We start from the raw sequence: 13020 nt of genomic DNA on the forward strand, positions 1-13020 counted from the left end.
CGGAGGTCAGGGGGCGGAGCCTGGAAGTACCAACCCTCCAAACACTCGTGGTTCCCCTGGCAACCAGCCCCCATAATTAGAGGCTTCCCCGAGTCGCCTTATTAACATACGCTCAGGTGTGGTTGAAAGGGGCTTGTTTTGAATAACAAAACTTCCGGCTCCAGAGCGGTTTCCAGGGCTGGGAACAATAACCAAATATTAAAACAAAAGATGCTTCTATTAGGTTTGGGAAGTTACAGGGCTTTTAGGAGCTCTGGCCTGGAGCCAGAGACGAAAGACCAAACTATAGACTTCTTCTATCACAGAGACCCAGGTGTAAGTGCACCATCTTGGGTTATCTGCAGCATCTCGGGATATACTGCTGTGTTAAACACAAAGACCAAACATCAAACAGGGTGTGAAAAGAGTATACCATCGTGGTCTTCCTTAGACCAGTATTTCTCGTGCATTCGCATCACCTAGAGAATGACCCCACCCCCAGATCTGTGGTTCAGTCCCTCTGGGGTGGGGTCCAGCATTTCACATAGTCTCGAAAAGTTCCCAGGTGCTGCGAGTGCAGCTCATGTCAGGACCACGCTTGGGAGCCACTGCTCCAGCCCAAAGTGTGGCCTCCAAACATACGAGATACCAAACAGGGATTTGTGGGGTTTTTTTTAATTTTTCGCCAGTTTTATTAAGACGTAATCAATATACAGCACTACTTACATTTAAGATATGTAGCATAGTGATGTGATGTTCACATACTGTGAAATGAGTTACCATCCATCATCTCAGGTACAAAAAGAAAAAAAAGGAAAAGAAGGGAAAAATGTTTTTTCCTTGTGATGAGAACTCTTGGGATCTACTCTCCCAACAACTCTCAAACACACCATACAGCGGTGGTGACTACAGTCATCATGTTGTACGTGACACCCCTAAGATTTGTCTTTATAGTATCTGTCTGCACAATGGGAATACTGAACACGCTGGATATGTGACATAAAAGAATTACTGTTAACTACTGTTCTGGGTGTGAAAACAGTATTATGTCTATGTTTAAAACAAAGAGTTCTTACCTTTAAGAGACATACACTGAAAAAGTTTTTTAAGTTTATTTTGAGAGAGAGAGTATGTGCAAGCAGGGTAAGGGCAAGAGAAAGAGATTGAGAGAGAGAGAATCCCAAGTAGGTTCCACACTGTCAGCACGGAGCCTAATGTGGGGCTTGATCTTACAAACCGTGAGATCATGGCCTGAGCCACAACCAAGCGTCAGAGGCTTCACCCACCGAGCCACCCAGGTGCCCACACATTGAAAAAGCTCTTAAAACACTACAGATAGTTGACATCTGCCTTGTACCCAAACTCTCTCCTCATGAGCAAACCCTTACCCTGAAGGTAGGGTTCACCATTCTTGTGCATGTTTTCTAGCATTACAACGTGCATGCATGAATACGTAAAAATAAAACCGAAAACATAACAGAATAACAGCACATATAGGAAACTAAAATAAACAAACACCCAAGGAGAGCAACCAGGGAAATGGCGGCCATTGGGATCTTCCAGGAAAGGGCAAGCACAAAGAACCGTAACCACAAAGGGAATCGCTATGATCCTTTATCTGGAAACTTCCTCATCCGAAAAGTCTCTTACCTGAGCATGCTGGGTGCCAACGCTTCTGTAGTCACCTGAGAGTGCTAGGAAAGAAAGGGAAACTGAGTCATAAGTTGGAAGAGTAAACAGAAGGACACAGCAGAGTGACATTTCAGTACACATCTTGGCCTACCTTGAAGGTGCTAGAGGAACATTTGAGAAGTTGATTCTTTATTAAACACGTTAGAATGGTGTTGGACTTACCTGCTCGGGGACCATTCCATGCCAGGCACTCACCACGGAGGGCTAAGCCCTCTTTCTATGTGGAATAAAAGCTAGAAGCACCCAATAACCTGGTCTTAGCACCCACTCTGCTACTCCTATTATAAGGCACTGCAAGCACATCACTCCCCCTTTCTGGAGCTAGACTTCATTATCTGAAAACTGAAGGCAGGTAGAGATCCATAATGACTACCAAAGCCAACAGTGCATTGCTACACGTGAAAAAATACTAGCTCTGGGACGTCGTCAGAAGCAAAGAGAGAAAGCTGACACAAATATATGTGCTAGGCCCTATTCTATAGCTTATTTCATTTAACCTCTAAAACCATTTTTGTAAGGCTAGTCTCAAGAGTGACAGAAGGCCATGGACAGAGAGAGAGAGATGGACTGAGAGTATGCAGTAACTTGCCCAAGGTCGTAGGACTAGCAGGAGCAGAGCCATAGATCAAAACCGGGAGCTGGCTGACCCCAGAAGGAAGTTCTTCCCACTACACCATGGGCGGTTCACGGAGCACCATCCTGTTGCTGGTAGAGTCACATCAAAGCCGCAGTGAACTCTGACTCCAGAACTTACAAAGGCGTGCAAGTTTATATACATCAAGGGTTAAGTTTGCTTCCCGTGTCCAGACTTCCCTTTTAAAAAAATTTTTTAAAAACGTACTTGATAAAAAAATAATTGCCCGATAACACATCCCGCAAAATTGGCTTATAACGTGTCTAATTTTTTTATCCAAAAAACTTATATCTTCCTTTCTCTAATATTCTTCATTTTAAAAAAAACACAAAAAACAGCACAGCTTATAATAGCAGGTTATGTCTGGATACAAGGAAGAAGCTTGGAGGGTTTTTTTTTTTCACTCCCTTAAAATTTTTAGAGGCTACACCCCCAAATTATTTATGTTCTAAGCACCTGGTTCCAAAAGCAAAGTTACTGGCAAGTCATGAAAGATTTAACTCTTTCACATAGCAGCTACCTTTTTTTTTTTTTTTTTTTTTTAAATAATATTCTAGAGATTAGAAACAGACCACATGCCTATTCGGCCAAGGCATTAAAACAGCTTCAGTGGGTGAACACACCACATAAAGCAGCCGTCTGGCTCTCCGGGGCTCAAGGTCATTTTTCACTCCATGTAGGGATTCATATGATTGGCTATGCACATTGGTCCGTTGCATCGGACGGCAAGACAACCGATTAGATGGATCAGCGAGCGGTCTGATGTAGGACCCAGCTTCTCTGCTCCCTCCAGGCTCAAAATAATTCAGCACCATCAACCTCCCCCATTAGGTACAATTAATTTTATGAAATGGAGAACATGAGATTGGGTAAGGAAAATGGCTGACACGCGCTTCGCGCCGCAGAAAAATATCAACGGTGCCGGCGACACCGGCTTGCCCGAGTTCCCGCTGACCTGGAGGTGCTAACGAGGGACTTCTGCAAAGACTGCATTAAAAAGTCTCCCACACTTAGCCAGGCCTGACCCCAATCCAAACTCTTCTCCCATGCCACAGCGGGAGGGCCTCGCTAATTGGAATGTGCGGGGCACGTGGCCAGAAAGATGTTTCACGAGCAGACACCCACGCGAGCAGACACCCACGCGGCGTCCTCAGCGGCTCCCGCGCGCACACGCTCGGATCTCCTCGGTTTGGAAAGCCTAAATGCGCACCATCAAGGTGGGCTTAAGAATTAAAGTACGTGGTTGTGTGGTTTAAAAAAAAAAAAAAAAAAAAAGCAGGTGGAAATGGTTTTTGTAAGCACAGATTTCCCCGTAAGACTGGAGGTATTAACCAGACACAGGAACAACAAAGATCCGTGGTGAAAAGGGACCTTCTAATCACATTAGCTTGTAGTTCTAAAGGAAAACAGTGGCTCTGAATTTCCCTTTATACATAGCAACTTCAAAAAAATCCCCATTTTCTTAGTACATCTTTATGTAGGCAAGACTGCGTGCCTTTGAAGCCTCAACACAAAACAAACAAGACTCTTTACAAGTCCTGTCTGACCACCCAGGGAGAATCAAATGGTATTTTTTTTTTTTTTTCTCCAGTAGGCCACCCCGGGATGCTGCGAATAAAAAGGAAAGGGAGAAACTCATCCTGCAACGGGCATGTACTTTTCTAGTGGAGTTATTACACTGTTTTAATCGAAATATGATGGTATATTTTTCCCTAGCAAAGCCAAAGGAGACCTAATTATTCACGTATGGAATAGAAGAAGTTTTGAAATAGCAGGAAACAGGTTAAAATCAAGGCAACAGCAGAGAAGGGGGGAAGATAAAGGAGTTTTCTTCTCAAAATCCCAAAAATCGAGCAGGGATTTTTAAAGTGCTGATGCTCAGAAGGGCAGCACAGGGGCCCGGGGGGGCCAGAGGTTCCTTAGAACAGAAGCCCTGGGAGGAGACCTCTCAAGGGCCAGACTGCAGGAGACACTACAGAAGGCAGTTTCTGGGCACCACACTGAAAAGCTTAGCTCCACAAAAGTACTTTAGAAGCCTAAGAAGGTCTTATGGTCATAAACATCCTGAAATGTGTTCCTCCAATCATGTTGCGTCCCTGCACCCAAATCTCTGTGTGAGCCAAAAGAAAACCAGATCCTGTAGCCAGACATCGGGGAAGCCCGGTCATGTTCCCAGGCTTGCTTTCTGCTGCTAACACTGGGGTGCACAGTGCCCCAGGCACACGGACGTCCCCTGCTGTTCCTCACGTACACAGGGCCCTTCGGCCTGGCCAAGCCTGCGCAGGTGGTCTTTTCTCCTGAAATGCCCTGCCGTCCTCCTCTCTGGTGACTCAACCTTCAGGGCAGAATGGAAGCAAGTTAGTAGACCTCCTCTTGAATTGCACCTCTGCCCCTCAACAGCCTGGTAGCCTTGGGCAAATTACTGAATCCTACTCCCTGCCTCACTTTCTCCATCTGCTAAATGGGGATCTGAAGCCTGCCTCACCCTTAGGACCTAAAGTGACCTGCACGTAAGGACAGTCATAAGTTAATGATACCCATTATTCTATAAATAAGAAAACCGAGTCCCCGTGAGATGAATAACCACACTGTTGCTAAGTAGTAGAACCTCTTCCTACGTGACCAACTTGAATGGGTGGGTGGGTAAGTGGATGAAGAAAAGGACGGATGGATGGTCAGACAAAGGGACAGACCAACCAGCGATCAGCTACGAGATCCAAGATATCGCCAGCAATTCAAACCCTGGGGGGCTGTGTACTGACCCACCATATAATGGCCACTTCACCACTCATGCTTAGTTCGTCTACTAAACATCTCGCTAAAGGTTTATTTGTTTTTTGAGAGAGAGAGAGAGGGAATAGGGGAGGGGCAGAGAGAGAGGGAGACAAGGACTCCCAAACAGGCTCTGCAGCTGTCAGCAAGGAGCCCGACGTGTGGCTCAAACTCGTGACACTGAGATCATGACCCTGAGCCAAAACCAAGAGACAGACACGTAACCGACTAAGCCACCCCGGTACCCCCGACTAGTAAACATTTTTAAGTGTCATTTCTTTGAGATTCCTTATGACATCCAGATCGAGACAATTCACCATGCAAAAGGATTTGAAATAGTATTCTCCTTCGACAGTAGAATCTCTCAATGCATAATTATGTTCCAAACTGTTCAAATAAACAACAGCTCACCTTCACCTCGTGTAGCTTTTCTTTCCCACCTTGTGTAGCTTATTCATGCCACAGCTTTCACTGAAAGCCAATACCATGCGCCGGTCACGTGCCTGTCCCCACAGGAAGCCCACAGGCAGACCATCCCTGGGAAGAGCTCACAGCTCAATATCATCTCTCCTTCCCCTCCATTCTGCCATCTCCATCTGTCCCTACATGTATTCCGTAAAGTGCAGAACCGGCAGGATAAACCCCACCACAGAGATAACGAGGGGCAGATTGCAAAGCACTGGGTAAATGCTGAAGTCTGAAGGTCTGGGACATAGGAGCCCATGTCCCTTCCCTCTCCAAGGCTCAGGAAACAGTGCAGACCTCTCAGATGGCAGGAAACTCCAAACTAGGATCTGGGGCTTAAGAAGAATTTCCCAGAACACCTGCTCACTGAGCCACACGACTGAGAGGAAACAGCCCAAGAGACACTCTGGACTGTTGCTGAGCCATGTTTAAAAATGTCCTCCCCTGTCCATACCTGTCGGAACTCTTCAACTCACTGGAAATGTGGTGTGGGTAATACATCAAGGAGAACACTTATGGTGTGAGATTGTTGGTAGTGGAGATAAGCTACAGAGGACAAGTTCACCGCCACTGAAGACAACGCGCACAAAATTGCCCTAGCATTGTGCTAATCACTGTCCTTTCCCTCGTAAGGTTCCAGGATACTCCAGGGGCATCTGAGGTCATTAAACAAGGCATTTCCTGTTGCACAGGCCCTAGCTGAGGTAACTGTGGTGACAGTTCAAATGTCACACCATCAGAAGTTCTACCTGGCCACCCCATCGACGATAGCATTTCCGGCGACATCTCTGTTCCCACACTCTGCTTTATCTCGAAAGCATTTATTGTTACGTGAAATTAAATTATATCTTTCTTTTTTTCATCGTTGTCAATCTCTCCTGCAAAAACCGAAGCTTCTTCAGGGCAACGACTCCGTTTTCTTCACTTCTACATTCCCAGTATCTGGAACTGTATCTGAGGCAAGAGAGATGGTGAGTGAATATTTAAGCGGAATGACTGCAATCCACTTCCCAGATCAGAAACCTGTCAATGCAGACCCATCGTTACCAAGTCACTGACAACAGCGGTTTCTCTTCTGTTGAAAGTGACACCCAGTTGGAACCTTGCTTCTCTCCACGAATGCCTGAGGTGACTACTTGGGAATAAACCCAGAGAAGGAAGGAGGTGCTTCTAATAACTATACTGGGATAGCAGGTGCACAGTGAGAGGGATGACGCTTTCATCTGTAGTTTACAAGGGTCTGCTGTCACGCTGAGCGTAAGACAAAGTTACAGTCTTCCTAAGAAAGAGTACACGAAGGAGACCAAAATCAGGTTGGGGGCACCTGGGTGGCTCAGTTGGCTAAGCATGTGACTCTTGATCTCCGGGTTGTGAGTTCAAGCCCCACATTGGACGTGGAACCTACTTCTAATTAATTAAATCATCTTTTAGGCAAAATCTAGAACTGCTTTAACTACTAACTTAGCAACGTACAGGTTTTTCGATTCAAAATTAACTTTTCACAAGCACATTTGCTCAAAGAAAAACTTCCTTTCCCTTGCAGCCTGAGAGAAACACATCATTCTTCCTGCTACTTCAGGAAGACCTCAACCACGTAACAATTCCGTACTGGCTCTTCTCTTGTCTTTTCCCCAAGACTGAGACATTTTCTCAACAAAACTGCTTTAAAGGGATACATGGTAAATAATAAGCTGCAATACCACCTAAAGTTTATACTGACCCTATAGACGGGACAGTCTATTTATATGCTTTTCCAGTAAAAAAGACACAGTAGGAACACTAGAAAATGTTGTAGGATTTCTCCCTCTGTACAGAAGCAAGCCTTGGGGCACCTGGGTGGCTCAGTCAGTTAAGCACCCAACTTTGGCTCAGGTCATGATCTCACGGTTCTTGAGTTCGAGCTCCATGTTGGGCTCTGTGCTGACAGCTCAGAGCCTGGGGCCTGCTTCGGATTCTGTGTCTCCCTCTCTGTCTGACCCAACCCCGCCCACACTCTGTCTCTCTCTGTCTCCCAAAAATAAATAAATGTTAAAAAAAATTTTTTTAATAAAAATTTTAAAAAAGCAAGCCTCAAATTGCTCACGCGTTCAAATGCTGATTTGATGGATGTCCACCACCCATGAAATGGTCCCCAGATACAGGAAGGAAAAGAGTGGGATCTTTACAGCCTAGAAGAGGAGCAAACCTAAGTAGTTGAGGACGAAAGGGAGAGAGGCGGAGAGGCAGGGGACAGGACTGGAATAAAAGATTAGGCAGGGGGGACAGAGTCAAGCCAAGAGAGAATGCAGCTCCAAATGACCTTTGTGTACCCCAATGACATGGAACATCTCAGACGCCCCCAACCCAGGAATGAATTTCCAAAGCAGACGCTCCTGGAAGGGAATTTGCGCCACTTTTCCTTTCTCTTAAAGAACGGCAGTAGCATCTGCCAAAATAGGTCCTTGACCGCCCATCTATCTTCTTCCCCGACCCCCCTCACCACCCCCCTCCCACCCAGCCTCCAGAGCTCCCTGCCTACCCATCATCCTAAACAAACCCATTTGGATTCTCAGTCACCATCGACCACAACAAAGACGTTTGTTGAGAGCTGGTCTTTGCGTGGCCCCATGCTAGACATGATACAAACCCAAGTTAACAGACTCTGTCCCGCCTTTGAGGAGCTTTCCAAAGAGATTATTGTTTGGTTTTATAAATTTTACCACCAGAAAAACTCAGGGTACGTGTCCTTTTAACAGCAGGTCTGTGACTTTGGATACAAAGAGCAGCACATTTTATAAGCCCCTGTAAATCAAAGTGAGTTCTCTCGCACTCGAGCACCGTCTGCCCATGTGAGCACAAAACGGATTTCTAAGCCATGAAACCAACTCTTTTTGAGGAATGTCCTCCTTTCTTCTTTTGCCATTGCACTGGAGTTGTTTTTGCAATCCTGAAATAGCACGGTTTTATTCAGGGCACAGCCAACCAGAGCTCAGAGAGTATCTGAACCATGTCTTACTGACACACATTAAATAATTACACCCCAGGATAATTATGTTGGACACATCGTGTCACCTATGGAGATGTTCAGGTGCAAAAACATACTAAATGGAAAACAGGGGTACTATGGTTTCTGCTTTTCTGGGGGCGGTGGGGGGAGGCAGGTGATGGGGGGAGGGAGTCTTCCTTTCAGTAACTCCGTGTTAAAAGTTAAATTGTCTTTAAGGCATTTCTATTCTTATGTCGTAAAATACCATCAGCTGTGAGCTACTTTAGTTCCAGAACATTTGAGATTTTCAGTTTTCCTGAAGATCAGAAGGACTTTCGGAATAATGTATTTTTCCCTCAACAAAGGGCATCTGCAAAGCTTAGTCTGCTGCAAACAAAATCATTCTGCCAGTCTTAATGTATTCTTTTCAGGAAAGCCCTGTTCAGAGAATTCCACAGAAAAAGAAAAAAAAAAAAGAAAAAAATCAGTAGCCCAGGAAAGCACCAATCTAAACTAGGAGAGCTTCTTGTAAATAGATGAGGCCAAAGTACCTTCAATATGTTCTAGATATCAGACTGGGGGGAGGGAGGGGAATAAGAATAACGATCTTGAATATTACATATTTTTCACATCCCCTTGATGGACCAATATTAAAGAACATGTCACAGAAAAGCCACTTTTGGAATCCAGGTAGAAGACAAAAACATCCCTAAGGTAGGAAATATAAAATTGCATCACTGTTGTTACTGAGAACAATAACCCCGATAACAAGAATATAGTACGATATTAATACAACAAGGCCCCTTTCATCCAGGACTCAGAATATTTTGTACAGACTCTCTGTTGACAGGATGATACTCAAATATGGGGAATTTTAATGATTTGTCTCAGGTCACCGGTCATCTCCAGTGGTAGACCAAAATATTTGTAAATACTTGATTGTGGTTTCCTGATCGAAAGACTCAACCATATAACTTTCAATTACTAATTTGGGAATCCTATTTCAGAGCCATTTTCAGGGAAAACCATATTAGACTTTCCATTACATTCTGGATTTGCCCCTTTTTCTGTTTCCATTACTCCCACCACAGCCCAGGCAAGGGGTAGGATAACTGGGAAAGCTTTCCGTGCTCTCCCTAAGGAACCCATCAATATCTCACTACCTGCCACCCCATATCCCTCTAGCACAGGATAGTAAGCAAAACCCCCTCACACACCTGTTTCAGCATATCCTGCCCCAGGACAGGAACCAAGATGTTCCCCCTTCCCTATCAGAACGTTTAAATTTCCCATCGTTCATCTGATGCTTCTGTCATCCCTCAACACACACCAGACACGGAGACGTCCCCAGGTCTCTTCTTTGTTCCATTTGTTCATGCTACAGTGACCTTTGCCCAGAAAGCCATCCTCATTTCCACTGGCCTTCGTTTCCTAAATACACACCCAGTGATCAAGATACTCAAGTTGAAAGGAACCTTGGAGCCCACTTAGTGTAACCAGCCGCCCTGTCCACACAGCCAGCACTGGTGAGATTCAACCTCTCCTTCACGTTGTCAGGAATGAAAACTTCATTGCTCTAAGAAACAGTGCTCTGTTGGGCATTTTAACAGTGAGGGAACTCTGGTCTGCGCTGAATTCTTGTACGGTCACTGGGACATGCACCCAGCAGGCCCAATTCTGCACCCCAGATCGATACCAAATCAACTTGTTCTGCAACAAAATGGCCCCAGCGATGTTTGAAAGCCACTGTGATGTTTACCCTGAATCTTCTCAGCACCAAGCGCAAGGCCCTTCATTCCTCGTGAGACCTGGTGTCGAGATCCTTTGCCATCCAAATGAAAATCCTCTAATTCAGTGCTGCCTAACGAACGACTCATGTCATTCACACACAGAAAACAACAGCATCTGTATAGCACAGGGGGAAGAAAGGCAAGGGTTTGGGGCAGGATTGTGGGCAGGGAGCCCTAGCACGCCTAGAAACCACGTGTAGGACCAGGACAGGAAGCACTGTGCTAACTTCACTCGTTACTCTTTTAAAGTCTGTCATCTGGAGGCACCCGAGTGGCTCAGTCCGTTAAGCATCCAACTTTGGCTCAGGTCATGATCTTGCAGTTTGTGGGTTTGAGCCCCGCGTTGGGCTCTAGGCTGACAGCTCAGAGCCTAGAGCTTGTTTGGATTCTGTCTCTCCCTCTCTCTCTGTCCCTCCACTGCTCAAGCTCTCTCTCTCTCTCAAAAATTAATAAACATTAAAAAAATTTTTTTCAGGGGCATCCGGGTGGCTCAGTCGGTTAAGTGTCCGACTTCGGCCCGGGTCACGATCTCACCATTCAGAGTTCGAGCCCCACATCGGGCTCTGTGCTGACAGCTCAGAGCCAGGAGCCTGCTTCCAATTCTATGTCTCCCTTTCTCTCCGTCCCTCCCCCGTTCTCTCTCTCCCTCTCTCTCTCTCAAAAATAAACAAACTTGAAAAAAAATTAAAAAAATTTTTTTTCATTAAAGAAAAATAAAGTTTGTCATCGAAAAGCACAGACCATCTCAAATCCAATTTATTTCATCCAACTTCCCCCTGGTAACTAAAGCCAACACTCACTTTTCCTCTTCCTGATGACTTAGTGCACAGTATCTGCTTCAGCGGGATTTGACGTTTGACATTGTGACCTTTGACTCCTATTTACTCCAGGATTTTCGTAAGTGACCATCTAGTTTCACGTGTCGGATTCACTTTCCCAACATGACCACGTGTCATCGTCATGATCAGTACGCCCGTGGGTACAACCGTACAGATCTGGGCACACAGTAGGGCCTCCTAAAAACATGTGCGGGGCTGAGGACGCAGCCCCGGGACAGGAAAGCATGGCTTAAAGGCTCTGGTCCGTCTGGTTCACAAGATACAAACCTCTCACCTGTAGAGGAAGTTTATCGTCTGGCTGTTTACTCAGGCGGAATCTAAACAAGGACACAGACTTTCAGACTGGAAAACTCAGTGCAGATAAACACTTCCAGACAGGTCCAGACTGGGAAGCAGGGCCGTGGACCGCCTTCTCCTATCCGGGTTGTCAGGCCCAGACTCTCATCGCTGCAGTTATAAACACTATTAAATGATGTCCCATAGTTTTACTTAAAGCTCTGTTTGCTTTCAGATTAGACTTTAACATTTAATAAATATCCCATCAGAGCATGGTAGGAGTGGAGAGTAATTTGATTTAAGCTTTATTGCGAGTATGAAACTCAAGCCGTGCTAGTTAAAACAGGCTCTAGTTATAAATTCAGCCTCACAGGAAGGTCAAGACTCTTGGATTCCCCCAGTCCTCTTCCTCCAGAGCTGAAATGCCTGGGAATTCAGTGAATTTCCATATTCTTCCTCGGCCTCCAAGCCAAGTCACAAGGTCCTAGCCTAACTCTTTGTCTTAGGCCCACTGGTTCTGGCTCAGCTCGGAATTCACCTTGGGAGAATGAACTCTACAGGGAACAATCGTGCCACAGGAAGAAAAGACAGCGCCTTCCTCTCCTGGAGGGGAGACCCCACTCTCTTCTTCCTCCTCTCCCACCTCTCTCGGTGCAAGCCTGTAAAGCTGAAACTCTGACAGATTAATGAGAAGTCGGCACCGGTCCCTCTGGACTCGATCCATTTCTAAGCGACCTATGGGAACTTGGACACTTTACAGATCCTGGAGGAATGGAATCCGAGGAGAGAAAAGGAAGTTCGACACATGCAGAGAGAGTGAGCTCTGGGGCGGGGAGAAGCAAAGAGAGGGGAAATTTGAAGACAAGATGCATTAACACAAACGTCACCGACAGATCGCCGCGCGGAACTGTGAACACCGGGGTCTCCGTTCAACTTTGAAAGTGGAACCATTACTGTAAAATTGTAACCCCATGCCAAACGTCTTGTGGTTGAGGACAAGGACTGTAGTGTTGCCCCTGAACTCACCTTCACCTTCACTCTGCTGCGAATAAGAGGACAGGAGGGATTTTACACGGAAGGTAAAAGGGCAGAGATAGGTGCACGACACATCAAGTTTGCCCTTCTTACCCTTTAGAAACCCAAGCAGGAGGGGCGCCTGGGTGGCGCAGTCGGTTAAGCGTCCGACTTCAGCCAGGTCACGATCTCACGGTCCGTGAGTTCGAGCCCCGCGTCAGGCTCTGAGCCCCGCGTCAGGCGCTGGGCTGATGGCTCGGAGCCTGGAGCCTGTTTCCGATTCTGTGTCTCCCTCTCTCTCTCTGCCCCTCCCCCGTTCATGCTCTGTCTCTCTCTGTCCCAAAAATAAATAAAAAAAAAAAAAAAAAAAAAAGAAACCCAAGCAGGAAAAAAAACAAAACAAAACTGTTTTTGATGATTCTGAGATGACCCTAGGACAAGGGCAGAGGAGGCCTGAGGCAAATTTTCAAAGCAGATCTACCAGGGAAAATTAAATCCCAACTCTGATTCTACCTGTGAAACCGACATTTCCATACAAATATATTCTGTTCATTAGAAACCAACATTATTCTGAAGTGCCATCAATCTATGAGC

The 13020-nt window shown here is 45.8% G+C and overlaps 1 protein-coding gene across 1 annotated transcript in view; it reads right to left on the bottom strand.

The window, feature by feature from the left end:
* Positions 1-13020, bottom strand: part of LOC132666666 (uncharacterized) — a 612017-nt gene that overhangs the window by 507020 nt on the left and 91977 nt on the right. Inside the window, exon 4 of the mRNA XM_078446589.2 lies at positions 1630-1673. Within this exon, the coding sequence (XP_078302715.1) occupies positions 1630-1673 (44 nt within the window). The remainder of the gene's footprint in view (positions 1-1629; positions 1674-13020) is intronic.

Source organism: Panthera onca, chromosome B2 (genome assembly GCF_046562875.1).
Source record: "Panthera onca isolate mPanOnc1 chromosome B2, mPanOnc1 haplotype 2, whole genome shotgun sequence".
Classification (NCBI taxonomy): Eukaryota; Metazoa; Chordata; class Mammalia; order Carnivora; family Felidae; genus Panthera; species Panthera onca.